We start from the raw sequence: 22,074 nt of genomic DNA, 5'->3' as shown, positions 1-22,074 counted from the left end.
CGATTTTTGGGTCTTGCCTTGGATAACCCTCAACCACATGATTGTCCAATCAAGCATATCTTCTGATGGAAAAGTTGGCATGTGCAGCGGAAATAAGAATCGATTTTATTATAATTGCCCAAATTAAACATGCAACCCTAAATGAATTAATTAGGGTTATTTTGAAATAATACCTTTGAAGCTCCCGAAACTCCTCTATCGCCGCTTGAACACGAATCGGACAACCACTAGAGCTGACCTACTATCCAATGGACTCAGAACTGAGTTGTGGGACCCGATGGATGAAGAACCCAAGAGAGAGAAAAAGAGATGGAAATAGTAGAGTGGATTTTTGGGTTGGGTTTAGGTTTTTCAGCCCAACTTTTAAAAACCAATTTTTGCAAAATATCGAAAAAATTTTATCCAAAATCACAAGCCCATGAAAAGGGCCATACAAAATTACATGAAATAATTTCATAAAATCCTAACACCTATAATCCACTATCTAAGTGGGCTTAATGTCTTCACTATGAGCCACACACCTAGCCCACTGTTTTGTTAGTGGAATGATCCAACAAAAGTTTGGATTTTTCCAAACTTTAGTCAAAGGGCAAAATAGTCATTTGGTCAAAGTAAAACTTTGACAAAAAAAAAGTCAACATTTTGACTTTTTATGATTTTTTCGTGTTGACTAATTTTGACCTCCCGTGCATGAATCCGTATTCATTTTCTCGAAATTCAAATCACATTTGAATATAAGGTCGGTCAAAGTTTAACTTTTCAAAGTCAAAAAAGTCAACTCTTTCACTTTTTACATCTTTGACCATTTCGATTATTTCCGAGCTTCCTAATATGAACGTATTTATATTCTTGAAATTTAAATCACATTTAAATATTAAAGTTGTATCTCTAAACTAAAAAATTGACTACTATATCACATATACTTGTCAGTTTCTCTCTCTTCACCTAATTCGAACAATTCAAATTATTTTATCATACTGTTCTAAGTTTATTCCATATGAGCTAGTAGGGGAACCTAATGAACCTATAGATCATGGGCTTCAACGATCCGAGATTAGTTGGCTAAACTCTTTAGATGAAGCTAATCAACATTCGTTAACTCACGGGCCATTTCACTATAGTCTCGTAGTTGCACTCCCCTCACTATAGATATATTTTTGTCCATATGATATAACCATGATTAGTAAGCTAATCCTTCACAAGTTGTTCATAATCTCGGCTGGGTCATAAAAACCATTTTACCCCCGAGACTACATCTTATTCCTCAAGTTCCACCGATCATCTAATGAACAATTGGTTTAAGGTCCAACCTATAAACCGAACCCATCTCGGGCCAATGAGAGGGTAGAACCCCTTGTTCAAGACTTGGATTCAGTACTAAAGAGAACAACCTATCTACTATCCCTATAATGCGTAGGAGTGAATTCCATCTTGTACCCTATGTTCCCAGCTATCCACCTGATTTACCCCTGAAATGGGAGACTTATTGGGCCAGCAATAATGAGCTGCCCTCACCTATGCAGATCTAAGGATAATTCCGAGTGAACAGGAGTTCATAGTTAGCTCAGGATTAAGATTAAGTTACCTAGGTCATCAATTAACGAAATAGTCAGTTTTATACATTAAACGGCATTTAGAACATAAAAGTGACTATTTCATGGTTCAGTCTTATGTAAACTCTTTACATAGGATGCTCCCATTTTCATGTCTCCACATGAACGGTTAAGGATCACATCATTTGTACTAACTACAAAATGGGCCGCATCCATAGTGTCCCCAGAATAAGGCACCCAACCTTATTCATATACTATAGACCATTTTGGCTATATATATTTGAACTTGATCCACATTTATGTCACTACATAAAGTGCAAACTTAAATTTAATAACCTCGGGAACCTTAGTTTATTGGAATTCATGAATATAGAAATTTAAATTTACTAAAGATTTTCAATAACAACTTTATTTAACAAGAATATGATATTACAAACTACGAGTTTTAGGACATAAAATCCAACATCTTCAATATTAGATTGCAATATTTTCACATCAATGGTCTAGATCTTACTTATGAATGAAAAGTTACATTACTTCGACTCAAATAGTTATAATGAATGAGAAAATAGAACTAATAAAAAATGTAATAACAAAATAGGGTGTAAAGATTCTTATTCAAAGCCGTTCAAGATATAGTATATATTTTATTGGGAAAATATCTTTTTTGTCTTAGATTTTGAGTCTATGTTACACGTTTGGTCATCAAGTGATTGTTTGGGCCCCAACTTCAAGTGGGTGAAGTAGGTTATTATAGTCCATCTCAATTCACATGTTGAGTTTAATAGTTAGTGTTCGAACTATTATAACTACAATTAACAATAGTATTATTTCAAATCTCTCCTTATTATGCCAATAAGAGCTAGCTCAACTAGCATAGTGTTGTAATATCGACTTCGAAGTCTGAGGTTCAATTTCCCCACCTCACAATTAATTACAATACATTTCCATAATAATAATTATTATTAAAAAAAAAAAAAAAAAAAAAAAAAAAAAAAAAAAAAAACTCCAAATTTACTATTTCATACTCATCCTCCCTTTCTCTATTTTAGTTGAGGGGAAATTACTTTTAAGTTCTAAAGGCACTTCACATCTTTGGGAAAGCCCAATTCCACAATTGGGCCTTCTCATTGGGCTTTGCGTCATGCTACTCTTTTTTTCCTTTTTTAAAGAACTCTCTTTTCCTTTTAAATGCTCATTTTCATAAAAGTTATATCGGAATCACGTAAATAATAATAATAAAATCTAACATTATATATTAGTAGTAGTATGGCATGTTAACTAACTATGTCGCATGTATTTTTATTTATCATCTCTAAAGAATCCATTTATTTATTGATATATTTAGAATTATGTAAATAATAAGTTATACGCATTAATTGATAAAAATCTAAATATAAAATTTAATATTTTTGAAATTGGCGCTATTGTTAAGGCCTTCATTTATATATATATGTATATATATAAATTTATAGTATGTGTCTTTTTGACTTTTAGACACAAAATTGTCTAAAGTTTGCTTTTTCAGTGAAACATATAGGAAAAGGAGAAAAACATTATCTGAAAATTTGATTAATAATAATAATAATAATAAAATGTCTGATTGCTTTGACTCTTCCATCTCTTGTGTTCACAATCAGTCTTTGGTTTTTTTTTTTTCTTTTTTTCTTTTTTATTTTTTTCCTCAAAGACAAAATCATTACTTAGCTTTAGTTACTGTTTAGAAGATGGGATTCGAGCCTCCTCCACAAAGAACCATTCTTTTAACAAAGATTTCTATGATCTAGATGGGATTAAAAATCATTTTCTATTCTAATTTTGTTTCAAATTAATGTTATTCTATTTAAATGATAATTTCACAACTTTGTATTTGTGTTTAATTGGGACGTTAGTTTAATTCAATTAATTAATTCTTTATATAATAGAGTTTAAGGATTTAGTCGACAAGATTCAAATGAAATCTAAACTACTTTTTTAAAGCTTATGTTTTTATAATCTTTTATTTGCATCATCACAATGAAAGTTATGAAATTGACACATTTGTGACTCATGTATGCATATTGATACTCGACTCTTACGATTGGTACTCCTTAGATTTTTTTGATATTTTTTTTTATAATTATTCCTTTAAGTAGCGAATAGCAAGTAACAAGGAAAGAGAATTAAAAATATAGAGAGAGAGATAGATGAATGAGAATTACGTGAGTGAATCGCAAAACGAGGAAGAGGAAATTAGCAAAAAGGTAATAATAATAAGTGAGTAACAAGAATTGAGATCGAGATTCGAGTATGACACAACGAAATTGATTCCGTAATTTCACTTTGTGATGATCAAACAAGTTATAAAGCTTATGTTTTAGGAAGTGAGTCGAATCTTATCTCAACCTTATGAAAATGATTCTCTAAAACAATATATATTAAAACATATGTTCAAAACAACATAGATACTTTAAAAATCAATTTTCTTCCTCTAAATTTGTGTATTGATACTATTTAAAATTGACTTTGTAAAACATCTTACCAATATTTTGATACTATCGATGATTTAATCTTCAACTAGATTTACAAATAAAGAGTCATAATTTGATATCAAACAAATTCATGTTTAAGATCAAAAGGGTCTCAAGAATCAAACATTATCTATCCTCTCCAATTCAAGTTTGCCTGAGGAGAAATCATAATTAATTTTGTGCAATATATGTAATAACAAATTTTAATTAAGGGAGGGGGGGAAGAAAAAATATAAATATATATTTGAAGGAAGAAGAAACACTGAAATTTTTGTTATTTCAGTAAATTGAGAATTTTATGGTAAAATCATAATTAGCAGCAAGAGGCAGTTCTTTTCATGGGTTCTTTTTTTTTTTTTTTTTAATCCAATTCCAACAAAAATTACACAGAAATTCACCACCAAATTAAACAAAAACACTAAATTTTTCTTCTTCTTCTTCTTCTTCTTCTTCTTCTTCTTCATCTTGTTCTTCAATTTCAGTACAATCTCAGTACACTTCTAGCAATGGACTGAGCAGGATTCGGCCGATTCTTCACAATTCCCCCTCGCCGGCTTCCCTTCATCGGCGTCAAATAGAATCGTAAAAGCCCATTATCGACCACCTCATTCGGTGAAAATCTCGCACTTTGATTTCTCTCCAGCACGAAATCTTCTTTCTTCTTCCTCAAGAATCCGCCGCTTGTTTCCTCATTGCTCTTTCTCATGCTTCCAAACGATCCGCCGTTGTTGCTCTGTGAGCTTCTCCAACTCACGCTACTGTTGCTTCTCATCATTTTTGGATTAAAACCCATTCCTCCTCCGATTCCTCTAACCTCGACGTTTCGATCGCCTCGAAATTCCGGCCATGATTCCGACAAGGATCTCGTCACTCCGTTCGTTCTGCTACTGTATCTGTCTTCGTCTTCGTATTTGTTGCCGGTTCGTCGGTTTATGAATGCCCAAATGTTCCAGCCCTTTCCCCACCGGCGGGACTTTTTTGCCTCCTTCCGGTCGCCGTTTCTGAAAGGAATTTCGAACGTCTCTGAACAATCGTCTCGCAAGGAATTCGAGTTGGAATCTCTTAGGATTTTGTTGTCTGGAGCTACCAATTTCGGTCCGGAAAAGAAATCGGCTGTGGCTGGAGAGACTTTCGCGTTTGAGGATGATTTAATCTCGTCCATATCCGCTATGACGGCCGCTGCTGTTTTCCTCAGCGAGCTTGATCTGTCGAGGCTTCTTCTCCGGCGAGAGGAGTCGGAGTAGTAATCTCTGGTTTGTTCCGAACCACCGGGGACAGTTTCATCGTCATTGCCGGAATTTGCAGGTTCTTCGACTGGAATTTGAGTATCGGTTCGAGAAACGTGAATCGGAGCATCTTCAACAACAGAGAGCATCGTCGGCATTCTGGTGAAAGTACGGCTTACTAAATAGCCATCCCAGGAAGCTCGTGGTTCATCAAAGGAGTAACGAGGATCGTCGAAGGACATTCGTCCGGCGTCGAGGGAGAATCTCGGATCGGTATCACAGGACCGGCGACCATAGCCGTAATCGGCGATTTCCGACTGTGTTTCTCTGAATTGACGGCCAATTGGCTTCTCCACCGGCAATGTAGCGGAGATACCGCCATTTCTGCGCTTCTTGAGCTTCTGCTTGTCTCTCCATTTCTGCCATTTCTTGCTGAAAACAGAAGCGGCCGACCAGAAACTTCCGGCGATCTCCTTGAAATCCCGACCGGAGGGTTTCTTGGGTTGAGAATCTAGATCTATGTGATCCTTTATGCTCTTGAAGTCGTCTTGTACAAGCTCGATTTCAGGCCTAATTTGTTCTTCATTCTCCTCTTCCTCTTGTTCTTCTTCCTCTTGTTCTTCTTCCTCTTCTTCAAGAATTTCTTGAACTCTATCCTCCACTACATTACCAGCATTGGATTCCTCAGAAATCTCAACTTCCGGTTCAGTTTCGTCGTCTTCTTCGTCTTCTTCCTCAGGTTCCAAAACCGGACCTCGAACAACAGAAGAAGCAGCAGCCAAATTTCTAGGTTCATCCTCAATGTGAACACCACCGCCATTACTAACCCGAGGAGCTTCATTCCTCAATGGATTCCGTTCATCATCCTGAGTGAAAAGAGTCCACAGAGTATTCCGAACCCTCACGTCACAGGATTTCCTCTGAGGCTCAAACACACCGGAAAACCCTTCATTCTTAGACGCTGAAAACGACTTAGTCCGACGAAGCTCAGGAAGAAACGCAGACGGTTTATTCCGACCAGAGGCAGCGGAGGGTCCTCCACCTCCACCAGCAGAAGGTCTGAAAATAGCCTTGAGAGCAGCGGCGGCGGCGCTGGAGTTAATCGGCGGCTTTCGAGAAGAGGAAGAAGTTGAAGAAGAAGAAGGTTCGAGAACAGCGAGACGCTCGCAGAGACATGAAGGACAGAAACCAGTGAAACGCTCTTCTGGGTGACGGTCACAGGAAGTTGAAGGACGGTGGGGTTGCGGCGGCAAAGGCGGTAGCGCCTCCGTGACAGGATTCATTTCCGGTGAGAAAGATTGAAACAGGGGATGTTCATGTTACAAAGCAGAGAAAAAAAATGAGTGAAAGAGAGAGAAAGAAGAGAGAGATTGAGTGTAACGGACAGAAAAGAAAATAAGGTTAAAAGCATCCGCAAAATTTTAGAGAGAGAAATTCTTTGAAAGGAGTGGGCCCACAAGCTGCGTGTTGCATCCCTTTTTTTTCATTTTTTATTTTTTTTAATTTCTTTTTTGTTTGTTAAAAGAAGGGAAAATTACTCTTCTAGGGACATGCGCCACTGTGAAATTACCATTTTGTACCCTTCTTCTGTACTCCCCTTACCCCAGGCCTACACTTTCTAGGTTCTGTTTGGCTAACTTTTCTTTTTTTCTTTTTCTTTTAAGTTTATTTAATGAAAAAGCAATTCATTTTTTAACAAACATTTTCTTCCTCATTCAAATTAATAATAATAAATAAAATCGATGATATATGTTTTAATTAATTAAACGATATTTTTTCTTCGAATTTTTTTTAATTAAACCATGTTTATAATACTAGAGACTTGTTAAATTACCCATGTAATTTTGTGTAGAGATTTACAATATAAGTTAGAATTTTAATTATTGTTAGATAATATATAATTAAATTTATCTTCATCAATTACCTTAAGTTTTTGAATTCATCATTGATTTAAGATGATATCAGAGCATGTTACTTAATGATATCTTAGGTTTAAGCATTACACTATTATTTACTTTCCATATTAATATCAAACCTCTTAAAATGTGGAAATGTCATTAACATAAATATAGATTAATGTTAGAAAACAACTTATATATCAATTAGGTACACATCTTATATTCAAGTTGTAACTAGGGAGAATAATTACTTTCTTGTAAATGATTATTTGGAGGTTAATTTACAAGTTTTTTTTTTACATCCGTGAATATCGGAGCCAACAACATTTGAGACTAAATTACAAGTTCATTTTAATGTTTTGTTGAATCGTGAAGGTTTCGTTTGATAACCGTTTTGTTTTTTAAAAATTAAGCATATAGATACTACCTCCAAATTTCGTACTTTGTTATCTATTTTTTTACCAATGGTTTGAAAAATAAGTCAAATTTTGAAAACTAAAAAAAAAGTAACTTTTAAAAAGTTATTTTTGTTTTTAGAATTTATCTAAGAATTCAATCATTGTACTTAAAAAAATGCAAATTATTGTAAGAAATATGAATGAAACATGCTTAATTTTAAAAAACAATAACTAAAAAAAAAAAAACCCTAAATGGTTACCAAATGTATCCTATGTTGACTTTCTATTTTGTCTCTAATAAGTTTTAATCGTTTGGGGCACTGAGTTGAGATATGGTGTTTGGGGTGTAGAGTTGAACTCATATGTTTAGTGTTTTGAAACTTTTTTATTCAAAAATTATACTTATCTTTTGTTTGAATGAAATATGGATTGCAATTTTTTTCTTTTTATTGTTAAAACTTTTCTTTCTTTCTTTCTTTCTTTCTTTTTTTTGGGCAATGAACAACAACTAACTCATTTCATTTCTCGTAGAAATATGGTTAAATAAAATGAAAAACTAAAGCGAAATCAAAACTTTTGATCCTAGCTTAATTTTCTCCATGAGTTTCATTATCATCTTCTTCTTTTTATTCTACTTCTTATTGTTGCTCTATATTTTTACTATGTCATGAATTTTTTAAAATTAAATCTCCCCCATCATCGTAACAACCAATGGAATGTCATCACATTTCTTCAACCGTTGCACTTTCATTTCCCCTCAATTTGGAGGATCATCAGAGAACAAATCTCTATTTTTCACTAATTCTTGCTATAAAATGTTTCATGAAAAAAAAATCAATTTATGTTTTTTTTTTTAATATGTTACATACTTTTCAACTACGTATATATTTTTCATTAAAATATTCTTAACACTCATTTAATATGTGAATTAATAACGTATAAATATTGCACTTAATGTAGACAAGATAATTTATATATATATATAATCAACAACCCTACAACATACTTTAACCGTCATCAGTCTTTTAGTAATTGGAAGTGGTTGTTGAAGTTGATTATCGAAAATGATTTTTGCTGGAGTTTTTAGTCGGAGGTCGTTATCGGAGCTTGAAGTTGGTCACATGAATGTGTATTGGAGTTGGTTGTCGAAGTTTGTCATCGGAGGTGGTTTTCGAATACTGAAGTTGGTCTGACAAAAGTGGCTGTCGAAGTTGATCATCGAAGATGGTTTTCGTTGGAGATTGTAGTTGAAGGTTACTATCAGAGCCTGAAGTTAGTCTCATGAAGGTGGTATTAGAGTTGGTTGTCGGAGTTTGTTGTCAAAGATGGTTGTTTAAGCCTCAAGTTAGTCATCGGAGTTGCTCGCTTAAAGATGATTTTCATTGAAGTTTGTAATCGGAGGTGGTTGTCGGAGTTAGTCATTAAAGCCAATTGGTCGTCGGAGTTGGTAGCAAGAAGGTAGTCGTCGGAGTTGGATCACCAGAGGTGGTTGTTGGAGGCCATAATTGGTTGTCGGAGTTGGTCACACGAAGGTTGTCGGCCGTTGGAGTTATCATCGTAGGTGGTTGTCGGAGTCAGAATTTCGTCATCAAAATTGTCATCAGAGGGGGTTGTCGAAGCCCGAAGTTGGTCGTCGAAGTTGTCATCAGAGGTGGTTGTCAGAGCCCGGAGTTGGTCGTCGAAGTTGTCATCAGAGGTGGTTGTCGAAGCCCGGAGTTAGTTCTCTAAGTGTGACAGTGGCCGATAAGTGAAGCCATTGAAAACATAGGAAGAAGGGAGAGTTGGGGTGAGTTGATAAAATATACCAACTCAACTCCACCAACATTTAAAGTTGGTGGGGCAAACAATGAGTTGATATATAATACTAACTCAACTTAACTCATATTGGTGAGCCAAACACCCCAAAAAATGTTTAATAGATTATTAAATATTCAATTTCTATATTTTAAACTCCAAAAATCTACTATAAACAAAAATTAATTTAATCTATAATTCTTAAATCACCGATTATTGACCCAAAAACTTAAGTTGAGGTGAAGGTAAATTTAATCATATATCATCTAATACTCCCCTCACTTGTGGACTTGAAATAAGAAGAAGACGCAACAAGTGAAAATGAATATTGATCGAGGAGGAAATAACAATGCAGGGGCTTGAACACAGAATCCCCTGAACCAACATGTTTTGATACCATTTTATCGATGTTTTCATCAGTATATTTGTAAAATTGATTCATCGATGCCAAAATGAGCTTGGTTAAGTGGTATTTACATGTGTTCTGTCTCTAGAGGTTAGAGATTCAATCCCCTATCCCATACAGTTGGTGCGCAAAATCTTTGTAGTCTTGGGTCCATGGATAAAATTCCTTTGTGCTTGTGAATGCATTTGAACCAACATGCAAGAGAACTCGCATCGATGTGGTTCGAACGTATTCCTTGAGCTCAATAGGCATTTGTATCGACGTAACATTTTTTATATCGAAGGATTGAGTTTCTCATGGACAAAAAGATAATAATAAAAGATATTAATCTAATATCAAATATAAATTTTGCTCCTCTCATGTTATATATATTATACAAATTCAAATATTAAATAATAAATTCCTTTCCATATAGATTTATAATATATTATTTATAGTGAAGTTATACTTTTCTTTCTAGTACAGAGAAGTTATACATAATGTTACCAAAAGCAGTACTAAAAACATAATTAACAAATAAAAAGGGAAAAATGATCATCAACTTTAAGAAAAACAAGAAAAATGAAACTTGGGGAAGGAAATACTGTACTTTCTTTTAATTACTTTTATTGTGAATTTTCCTTTTAAAAAGATTCCTGAGATAGGATGATAACAAAGGTGAAATTTTATTTTTTTAAAAAAATTAAAAAGTAAATAAAAACTAGAGGGTTGGGTTTTGAAGAGGAAGGGTTTTATTTTTATTTTTTATTTTTTATTTTTTCACATGGTTTTCTTACCTTTTTCCCTTTATTTCTTTTCCCACATCCTTTTTCTTTTCCTGTTTTAGGATTTTCTTTTTGGTTTTTATGGCTTTCTCAATCTTTTGCATTTTTTTTTTTTAAAAATAATTTATTTTCATTTTTCCTCCCAAACAAATAGGGTTGCTTCCCAAATCCCAATCTCCATTTTGGTTGTGTTATTCTTTGTTTCTTTTGCTTTGTTTTGCAATAACAAGTAAGAATTTGATGTTTCACCCTTAAGTTTTGCATAGCCATTCCCAAAGTACAAATCCCTTTTTTATTTCTCTCTTCTTTTTTAGTTCTCCTATTTTGTCACTTGTCATGTCCAAATAAATTAAATTACATATCTTGATAAGTATTTAAATGACCGTCTTTGCTAATAGGTCTTTAAAGTTTAAAAAGTATTTAATAAGTTTTGAACTTTTGATTTTGTGTCTAATTTGAACCTATTCGACTTTTTAATAAAATCCATGTCAAGGATTGTTATATTAAAATTTTAATGCTCTTTTAGTCACAAAATAATTAGTTAATTTCTTTATTGAAAAAATGTTGAAAATGGCAATGACTTCGTTTCAAATTTTAGCTTTTTTTTAAAAAAAACATTTGTGAAAAAAATAAGTATTAGGCAAGAAAATTATAGGCGGTTTACCAACTTAATTTTTAAAATAAAAATAGTTATTAAATGAAATCTAAAACATGAATAAATAAATAAATAAGTGAATATAAGTTTATGGTCATCTAAACAAATAAGTTTGTGATCATGTAAACATAATTACATAAGTATTTCGACGGTTCATTTCTCTAGCTCTTCATCTTGGTATTTGTGTTGGTGTGTTATCCTTCATGCTCGGGGATGGTTTGTAGCCCTTGGTTCGTTTTTTTTTTTTTTTTTTTTTTTCCATCTTCTTCTTCTTGGAGATGGGTTTAGTTGTTTGATTTGGTTTAATTTTTCATTAGAAAGGGGTGTGGTATAATGGTTATTTTAAATGCACCATAGTTCCCTTCGCACTAAGGTGTATGAGATTTCCTCTATCCAGTTGGGATTTGGGTTTTACATTCTAATTTTAGAGCAAATACGGTCTATAGTAGCTGGGGTTGAGAAGGAGGATTATGTGACATGTGGCTCTCTTATCAGTCAAGAGTATTTTCAGTTACTAATGATTGGGAGTTCATACGTCCTATGCATCTTATGATGCCTTGGTCTAGTCTCCTTTGGTTTGGAGGTAACGTCCCCAACATGCTTTCATTATTTGGCTTGTGATTCACAATTGGCTTTTAGAAGTGTGATCGTATTGGCAAGTTGTGTCCAAATATCTCGAGTGTATATGTTGCACTGGTAAGGTTGAGTCTCGAAACAATTTATTATTTGATTGCCCTTTTAGTTGGGTTATCTAAGGGGATGGTTCTCTTTTGAAGAAGATGTCGTCGTAGGATAACTCAATGGGACATAGGACTTGATTGGATTTGTTATATGAATGCAGATAATAGGTTGCAGTGTAAGGTCTGAAACGTAGCATGGTGGGCCAATTTATCATATGTGAGAAAGTGTAATCTTTTTATTAATGAGTCTAACTTACGACCCCAAAGGATTACTCAAATTATGTGGTTTGATGTTTTTTTCCCTATCGTTCTAAGTGGCTTGAAGCTTTTTATAAGATGATTGGCTTATCCTCTTGGAACCTATTTTCTTGAGTTGTATGAGCTTTCCAATGTAATGGGTATTTCCTTTGTTCTTTTTTTTTTCCCTTCATATCTTCTAGGGGTGTACATTGTTTGAGATAATTTTTTGGACCTACTCGAATGACCCAAATAGGATATCCAACCTAACCCAACCAAATCCTTAAAATTTAGTTTGGATCAGGTTGAATTGTCAAATTATTTAATTTTTTTTCTTTTTTATTGCATTTTTTTATCAACTTAAAATACTTAAATTTAGGTACAACACATATTAATAATTAAAATTTCATAAAACTCAAATGTTAAATACCAAAATCCAAGATTTCTATTACAAACTTCATGTAAATATTATAGAAATATATATGATTACAATGTTTATAAGTTATTATATATATATATATATATATTAGAATTTCAGGTTGGGTTGAGTCCATCCAAATTTTTAAAAGTGTAACCAGACCCAATACAATACAACTCAACCATTACAATTTGGGTTGGGTAGTCCGAATTGTTTGGATTTTCTGGTCATTTGAACACCCCTAAATCCTAATATACTCTTATTACGTTTTGATTGTATAAACCTTAGGTTGTGAGGTCTCTTGTCCTTATTACAACTCAATACCTTTGCAATATATATATACACACATATGTATAATCTTTTTAGTACAAAAATTGTAAGGGTGAAAATTAAATATTCGACTTAGGGGAGGTAATGCAATTATAATCGAGCCAAAGCTCACTTTAAATTAGGGTTGACAACAAGACCGAGGCTGAGGAAAGGAGAGGGGGGCTTTTTTTTTTATTCCCATCCCAATTAATAAAATATAAATATTTGTAAAATTAATATATATATATATATATAATATATATATACATATTAAAAAAATAAAATACAATCGAATCAAGCTCGAAGACGGATACCTTCCCTGTCTCCAACTGAAAACCCGATTATAATCTCGATTTGACTCCATCTGATTTTTGTCAATCCTACTTTAAATATGTTTGGGAATAATTTTCACGTAGCCATAGTCACTTATGGCATTGGCAAAATCACTTTCTTTCAAAAATCGATATTTGGCAAATGTTAAAATTGTTTTTTAAATGGATATTTGGGAAATGTTAAAATTATTTTTTAAATATAAAATATTTTAGAATTGACTTTTCAACAAATGTGCTTTTAGTGGGGTGATAAACTCGGGAATCACCCCACACATCTTGCCCCACTTTCTTTTCCTTTTGTAACTAAAATTTGCTCCGCTTATGTATTATTGATTAATTTCTTTAAAAATAATAAAAAAAAAAAAACTTACGATGATTGATAGTTTTAAAAATTACTTTTGAAATCAAACGTAATAATTCAAAATCACAATTAAAAAATTAGAACCAAATATCTATATAATTATATGAAAACCAATAGTACATAAATCTCTTTTTCTAAGATTACTATACATACACTATTGTAGATAACTAATAAACGTACTTTGATATTTAGTAATCAATTTTAAATTTTAAATTGTAAACAAATATTGAGGTAATGTAAAATACACTTTGCCTATGAGATTTGAACTTATCTTATATTTGGTGTGAGGTTTCAAACCTAATGCATTTGATTTTTTATATTTAAATTTAGTTTTTATTTAGTTCTTAAAATTTTAAATTGGACATTTTTTGTCCTTAAAGTTTTAAATTAATTTTTAAATTTTCCCTAAAAAAAGTTCGCCATTTGATGATATAACAAAATGAAGACATATCAATTAATGCACGATAATTTGTTATGTATTTTTAAAATAGAAAATGCCAAGGGACCAATAACTAAATATCATTTTCAAACATCAAGAACAGATTAGAAATCAAATTTAAATATTGAAAGCTACGATCACTTTTTAAGTAAACTTTACTCACAAAAAATAGAAATCAAATTCAAATTAAGCTCTGAAAACTTCATAGATTAAACTAAATTTCATTTCAATAGTCTAAAAAGTGCATTTATTTTACCTTATGATGATTTAAGAGGAAATCAAAATGTCTATTCTAAAACTAACCAAAATAAAAGACATGAATCAACCCACAACGTTTTTTCTTTTTTTTTTTAAGTACAAATGAAGTTTGACAGATTCGAGCTATGGACCTCATAATTTTTAACATACTTAAATATCAATTGAGTTGTACTCGGTATAATCATCTTTCTTATATTTAATTGTTTGTGCTAATATATTCTCTTTATAAAAAAAAAATAATAAAAAATCAGCTCACGACGTGATTTTGTTTCCAATAATTGTTACTATTAGTTTTACCATCAAATGAAGAGTTACAATTTTTTTTTTAAAAAAATATATATATATATATATTATTTATTATTTTTGGCTCCTTAGTCGGTGTTTAGATGGAATAGAGAAAAAGGGTAGTGTGGTCTTTTGGCTTTGGCATGCCTTTCCATATTCTACTGACACTACCCTAAGTTTTCTTTTACTTTTAAAGCTGCATTTAGGATTGTTATACGTTTCAAAATAATTTATGGCAATTGTGTTTTTAGAAATATCAATTATTTAGTAGACTATTATTTGATAAATTTTACATTTAAAATAAAAAAATAGATAATAATATTTGATAAATTTGAATTAGATTTGATGTGACTTAATTATAAAGATTAAATTAAATATATTACATAATGTATAAGTTGATATTTGATATATGGATTTCGAGTTAAGATCAAGTATATTATATGTTTATAAAGAAACGACAAATATAGGGTAGTTATGAAAAAAAATGATTTTAATAATATTGAAAAAAAAAACAATAAATTTGTGATTTAAGGTGGGATCTTAAAATATTGACAAAAATAAGTAGGAAACTCGTATACCAGGTACACGAGTTCATTCCCTTCGAAACATTTTTTCATGTTGTTGTCGGGTTATTGACCACGTGGAACTCGTGTACCAGGTACATGAGTTTTCTATTTTTTTTTTGAAATATTCATAAATACAATAAATAAATAAATAATAACCAACGTTAATTTTAGCTTTATGTTAAATCCATTGCCTTCACATGTAAAGCACCGTGTAGACATATACTAATGCCAGATATTTTCCTTTCTTAAAAGTATATTTTCTTTATCAATCACCTTACCAAATTTATATTTTTACTTATGCAAATCAAAGAATAAAACAAGTTGTAGTCCCCTCTCTCGATTATTCAAATACAGAAAAAAGTCATTCATAAATCTTCAAGATTTCGAAGAGAGAAAGGAAGAAGAAGAAACGTACATAGCAATTATGTTTGGCATTTCGTCTACATCAATTATACATAACCTTCGAGACTTCATTAATTTAGAATTACAAGATGAGATAGATAAAAAACTAAGTTCCCTCAATTCCTTGAAACAAAACACAAAAATTTATTGATCGAAAAAAGTTGAAGACAACATAATTTGAAAAAGAAGAAAAAAAGATAAATTTGGAGGGATTGAAATAGTAGACATGTATTACATATCATATTTGATGATTAAAGTAGTGGGAAAATCTTATAAAATCTCTCCAAATTCTCTATAAAATTAGATTTTAGAGATTGAGATTAAAAAAAAAAAAATCCTTATAAAAGGGGCAAACAAAAACAATTTCTTTTATTCTAAAATCAAATTCTCTCTCAAATTTCTTTCCACAAATTGTGGACGATGTCCACGATTTTGCATGATTTTGACGTGAATGTCCGGTTTGTTTATTTGTTTGTTTTTTTTTATTTTTGCTGGGTAGTTTTTTGCTAGGGTGGCACCTAAATTGTGTATCCCGTACACGATTTATCCAAACATGGACAGGGGTTACATTAACACTAAATCGTGTATGGGGTATGCGATTTAACAACTCTAAATTTGTCAATACTTTTCAACCTACCCTATTTTTGTCAATATTTGATTAAATTATATTATTTTAAAAAGATCATGAATTTTCCAAGTTAATTATTTATAATTTTATAGTTTAAATAAAAATTTATATATTTATATTTCTTTAAATTGTATAATAAAAGTATAGAAAAATCATTGCTAAATAAATTGAATTGAAGAAATATTATTTCAATTTAAGTATTTTAATATAAGTTCATTTTTTAAAATAAAAATTACATGATGTAAATTGTAAGATGTTTTTTTTTAATATAAATTATTTGTACAAATTTAGGAAAATAGTTGTTATAAAATGTTCATTCATTCAAAGTTTTATGATGAAATAGATGCGAAAGAAAAAAAATATATACAAAAGGATGACATTTTAATTTTAAACATTTGGTCAGATACACAATTTTTTAGCAGAGCTAAAGTTTGGTTTAGAGGTGATTTTGAACGTAAGAAAAATTGAAAAATATTTTCTTAAAAAAATTAAAAAAAATATCTATTTAACTAAACATCTAAAACCAATTCCTTTAAAATTGTTTTTAAGAAAATTATTTTAAATAGAATATTATCAAATATAACAAAATGTCAAAGTCTATTAGTATCTATCAATAATTGTACGTGATAGATGATAATAATCTACCAATGTCTATCGCTAATAGATAGTATTTTGCTATATTTATGAACATTTTAGTTATTTTTTTATATTTCAAAACAACCCTTACTTTTAACCTTTCAAAAGTAATTTGAAACGGAGCCTTAGACTTTTAACAAATTTCTCTAATGAGAAATAATAATAATAAAATTATTTAAAAAATAAAACTCTAACGGATTGGTCTTTTAAAATGGAAAAAGAAGTTAAATTGTAAATTTGGTCTATATAATTTGAAGAAATTTAGAATTAAGTCCAATATGGTTTTAAAAGTTAAAATTTAATTCCTATAATTTTATAAAACCTCATGAAATTTTCATATGATTTAATAAAATTCTCATAAATAGTTTCTACAAATGGATCACTATTGCAGAGACTATTTATGAAACTTTTATCGAACTTTAGAGGCTAAATTCTAATTATAAATCATAATAGTTTTATTATAATTTTCTTCAAATTATAGAGAGGAAATTCGTAATTTATCAAATATATAGATAAAATGTTCTCCTCTGGATGCAAGAATAGCGACATGGACTAAAATGTTACATACACAAAAACGTATTCATTTGTTTTTTTTAATCGTTTAAACTTTTTTTATATGTAAAAAAGCTTTAATTTCGGTCATTATAACTATTTAGATCTCATCTAGTAACATTTGAAATTAATGTTTACTTCTTCTCAAATTTTAAATTATAATTTTTACTTGAAATTTCTCGTCAAATTCTAAAATTTAAAACAAGTTTTTGAAAACTTTTTTTTAATTCTCAAAATTTGGTTTGATTTTTTAAAATGTTAATAGAAAGTAGCGACAAAATATAAAAATTTGTATGTGGAAGTAATATTTATAAGCTTACTTTAAAAAAAAAAAAAACATAAAATCCATATCTCGTTTGGTAACCAATTTATTTTCCATTTTGGTTCTTTAAGATTAAGTTTATTTCATCTCAATTTCTTATTATTATTTGCATAATTCTTAAGTACAACAATTGAATTTTTACCTAAATTTTAAAAACAAACACAAATTTTAAAAACTATTCTTTTAATTGAAACATTGGTAAAAAAAATAGATAACAGATAAAAAAATTTAGACTTGAGAAACATGTTTATAAACTCGTTTGGTAATCATTTGATATTTTGTTTTGTTTTTTAAAATTAAGCTTATAGACACTATTTTTCTCTTTAAATTTCTTCCTTCATTATTTACTTTTTACCAATGGTTTAAAAAATCAAGCCAAATTTGAAAATAAGACTCATTTGGTAACCATTTCGTTTTTAGTTTTTAGACAATAAGCTTATAAACGCTACTTTCACATCCAAATTTCTTCATTTCTTATCATCATTTTTACCGGTGGTTTAAAACCAAATCAAAATTTTTGAACTAAAAAAAGTAGTTCTTAAAAATTTGTTTTTGTTTTTGAAATTTTATTGAGAATTCAACCAATGTACTCAAGAAATATGCAAATTGGAAGTAGTTAGGCTTAATTTTCAAAAAAAAAAAAAAAAGGAAAAGAAAAGAAATGATTACCAATGTGACATAAAAAAGTAGCTTTTGAAAATTTATTTTGTCTTTAAAATTTGGCTAATAATTTAATTATTGTACTTGAAAACTCAAGTTATAGTAAGAAATAAAGAGAGAACATTTAAAAAACCAAAAACCAAAAACCAAAAACGAAATGGTTACCAAACGGATTTAAATGATTATCAAAGGAAGCTCAATTTTTTACTTTTAGTTTTTATAAAATTAAGTTTACAAATACTATTTTCCCATAAATTGTTGTCTTACTTTTCATTTTCTACTAATTTTAAAAAACCAAACCAAGTATTTAAAAAAAAAAAAAAAAACTAATGTCTCGTTTAATAGCTATATGGTCCTGGGGTTTTGGTTCTTGGTTTTTTAAACTTATGCCAATTAAATACCATTCACCTTTAAATTTTTTGATCTGTTATCTACTTTTTATCCATTTTTCAAAAATCAAGCAAAATTTAAAAAATAAAAAAAAAGTCTTAAATTTTTTTTTTTTGAATTTTGATTAAGAATTTAACCTTTTTATTTCTATAATAAAAAGTGGAGAGAAAATAAGTCTAATTTTTAAAAAAACCAAAACCAAAGATAAAATTATTGTCAAATAGACCTAAAAAATTTTTTTCTTAAAAAACTTATACTTGTTTTTAGAGTTTGATTAGGAGTTCTAACAACTTGATTTCTAAAAATGAAAATGTTATAAAGNTATATAGTTGTCAAAATTATTGAATACAGACATAACTTTAGACTACACGGCCAAAATATAGCTTAAATGATTAGTCATTAGTTCCTTCCTTTAAAGGTTGTTAGTTGAATTATACAATGCTTATTTCATAGCAATTTTGATATTAATTATTAGCTCATTAGAAAACACACATTTTCAAAAAAGATTGGCTGAAAATTTAAAATTTTATTGAAAAGAAAAAAAAAAAAAACAAATGATATTGTTAGGTTATAAATTTAACATTATCAAATCGAGTTTTAATTCGTTTCCCATGATAATTTAAATCTTCATATTTTACAATAGTTATACAAATAAATTCCTTTTATTTAAATTTCATATTGGTCTTTTTTTTTTTCAGATTAAATATAAATTTGGAATTTATTTTATGGGTATTAAAATTGGCCATTTTGGCAAAACTAGTTATAAATTAATTTAAAGAAAATCCTTTTTTATTACATTTGTAAAATGTTAATGTAGCTTTTAAAATTGATTTTCCAATGAATCAAATGCCTTCAAGGAAAAAAAAAAACCAAATCCAAAAAAAAAAAAAAGTATTTTTTTAAACAAAAAAAATATAATTGTGCTATCCTTGAGGAAGTGTTGCTCTATGCTTGCTAGGACTGTTGTGAACTTTCCTTCTTTTGTCGGTCTTTTTCATCCATTCTCTAGTTTTTTACGTTTCATTTTAACAATATATATTACATATATTACTCTATATAAAAATTAGTTTTTCTCCAAATTCATCAACGAACAATTATTTTAAAGTTGTATAAGCCTCAAACTAAGTCTAAAATTCAGGAATTCGTTAACCTATTATGAAAATAAATTCAGAAACAAAAAGTTATTATACTTATCATAAATCATAACAACAATAACGTGAACTAAAAAAAAAGATAAAAAAATGATAATTAATTTATAAATAATAATAATGATCAAATGAAAGCACACGTGCATACGTAGGGATTACGTATGATTATACAAGGTGCGGTGGCAAATATAAATTTCATGAACACGAGATCTCAGATTTTGGGCCCACATTACTCATATCTTATTCCATGTACCTGACCGCACCCGACTTTTCTTTGTTATTTTTTATTTTTTATTTTTGTTTTTCTATTACCTTTTGAAAAAATTAGATAAAATAGGAAGGAATGATCTCACGTGTGGTGGATATATACGTGGCATATCAAGAGAATATGCAGATTCATTCGGGTCACCTATATTATTATTAATATGTGACATTCTAAGTTGTGGTAAAACAATGAAATAATTCTCATTCATAATTACGAGTTACTACCAATATTGTTTTTTCCCTTAAAAAAGGGTTAATTTTAAATTTTTTAACCTGCATGTTTTGAATGACTTAAAAAAATATTTTTCAGTAATTTATTTTTTTAAAATATTTTTTTAAATAAAAACTCCTTAAAATAAAAATGCACCGGTTTTGGCAACTTTTTTTTTGAAAAGTTTTTTTAATATATAATAGAAATGTTTTTGTTAATGTCAAATAACTATAAAAGAATTTTCAGATAATGGTAGTGGTCAGCGACGGTCATCGGAAGTGATAATTGGAGGTTGGCCGATGATGGTCGTTGAGGTGTGGTCAAAGCTAGCCGATGATGGACGCCGGCGATGGTGGCAAGAATTTCTCATATAAATTAAAGAAAGATTAACTATTAAACACTTAAAGTTCATGTTTTTAAAAGTTGGTCTCAATGTTTAACATAAACCAACTTATTTTGTAAACTCATTTTTCAAAAGTCAATTTGAGGGGCTGTAAATATGTACATTTTTTTTTAAAATGACTTATTTTTTAAATGAATGAAAAGACATGCCAAACACATCTTAAATCTTTGGTATCTTATGTTTAAGGAAGCTCACCTATTTAATTAAAATCAACTTCCATTTGCAATTAATCAAATGCTTACAATACTTTTCTTTTTAGAATTTCTTTAAATAGTCAAAGCAACGACCAAGTGATATGTGGTTCACATCTTTCTACTCCGGTTGTATTAAAAAAAAAATCCTTTAAATGAAAGCTTAATAAAAGGTAACAAAAATATCATGGAAATCTAATTTGATGAAAATCATACTTCATATAAAGATTGACTCAACTTATTAATTCAAGGGTACGTTTTGGTTTTTATTCTTAAAAAGATAGCAAAATATATTAAATGAAACAATAAATAGAACAAGAATATATTAAATAATTTGTTTCTTTTTTGCTAACAAGAGCGTAGCTTAACTGGCATAGTGCTTATACTATCGATCTCTGTGGGTTGTATTAATTTAAATCTTAAATTAATAATTGTATCGATTTAAACTATAAACTTTGGTAAGTATTATAATTGATATTTACTTTTTTTTTTTCTTTGAGAACCAAAAAATACAGTCATATCAGCTTACCACGATAACCAACCATAAATTATAAGAACTCAAACATCAAGTCTCCAATTCTAATATTAAATCAAATCACTAGTAAATTTAAAATGGTTAGAGTAGATGGATGAGTATGACAAATGTAATTTTAAATTAAAGTCATTGTTTATCATTGAAAATGAAAAAAATAAAATTTAAATTAGTTGAAAAGACCTGAAAAGAAGGTGGCATAAAAGAAAATGAAATGAGAAGAAAAAAAAGAAGGGAAAAACAGTGAAATAAAATAGCTTTTTAGCACCGCAAAGTCACGAGGAAGAGGTGGCGGTTGGGGCAGCCATGGCGTAATACTCTTACACCGTTGGAGGCAATCACATGAAAGAAAATTAAAATTTTTTAAAAAATATAAAATTGAAAAAAAAATAAATATATATTTTGTGAGCTCAAAGGGGAGGGGTATGATGGTAATTAAGACCGACTTTGTGTGGGTGTATGTGTAAATTGCTAATTTTATGGGGGGTGGCTGGAATATATGAGGCGTAAAGTGTCTTAGTGTCCTCAATCTTTAACTTTTCCTTTATTAATAAAGCAAGAGTTTTGTTCATAAAAAACAATAATGATGATAATAATAATAATAAATAAAGCAAGATTTTTTAAATTTTTTAGGGGGAAAAAAAAA

General features: G+C 29.7%; 1 protein-coding gene across 1 annotated transcript; it reads right to left on the bottom strand.

The window, feature by feature from the left end:
• Nucleotides 1–4,312: 4,312 nt before the first annotated feature.
• LOC120074287 (protein OCTOPUS) lies at nt 4,313–6,688 on the bottom strand. The gene has a single exon (XM_039027369.1). It carries the CDS (start codon nt 6,570–6,572, stop codon nt 4,542–4,544), a length of 2,031 nt encoding a protein of 676 aa, XP_038883297.1. The 5' UTR covers nt 6,573–6,688; the 3' UTR covers nt 4,313–4,541.
• Nucleotides 6,689–22,074: the final 15,386 nt, after the last annotated feature.

This window comes from Benincasa hispida, chromosome 3 (assembly GCF_009727055.1).
Source record: "Benincasa hispida cultivar B227 chromosome 3, ASM972705v1, whole genome shotgun sequence".
Classification (NCBI taxonomy): Eukaryota; Viridiplantae; Streptophyta; class Magnoliopsida; order Cucurbitales; family Cucurbitaceae; genus Benincasa; species Benincasa hispida.
Note: the sequence above shows the minus strand (reverse complement) of the source record. Positions and strands in the feature narration are given on the sequence as shown.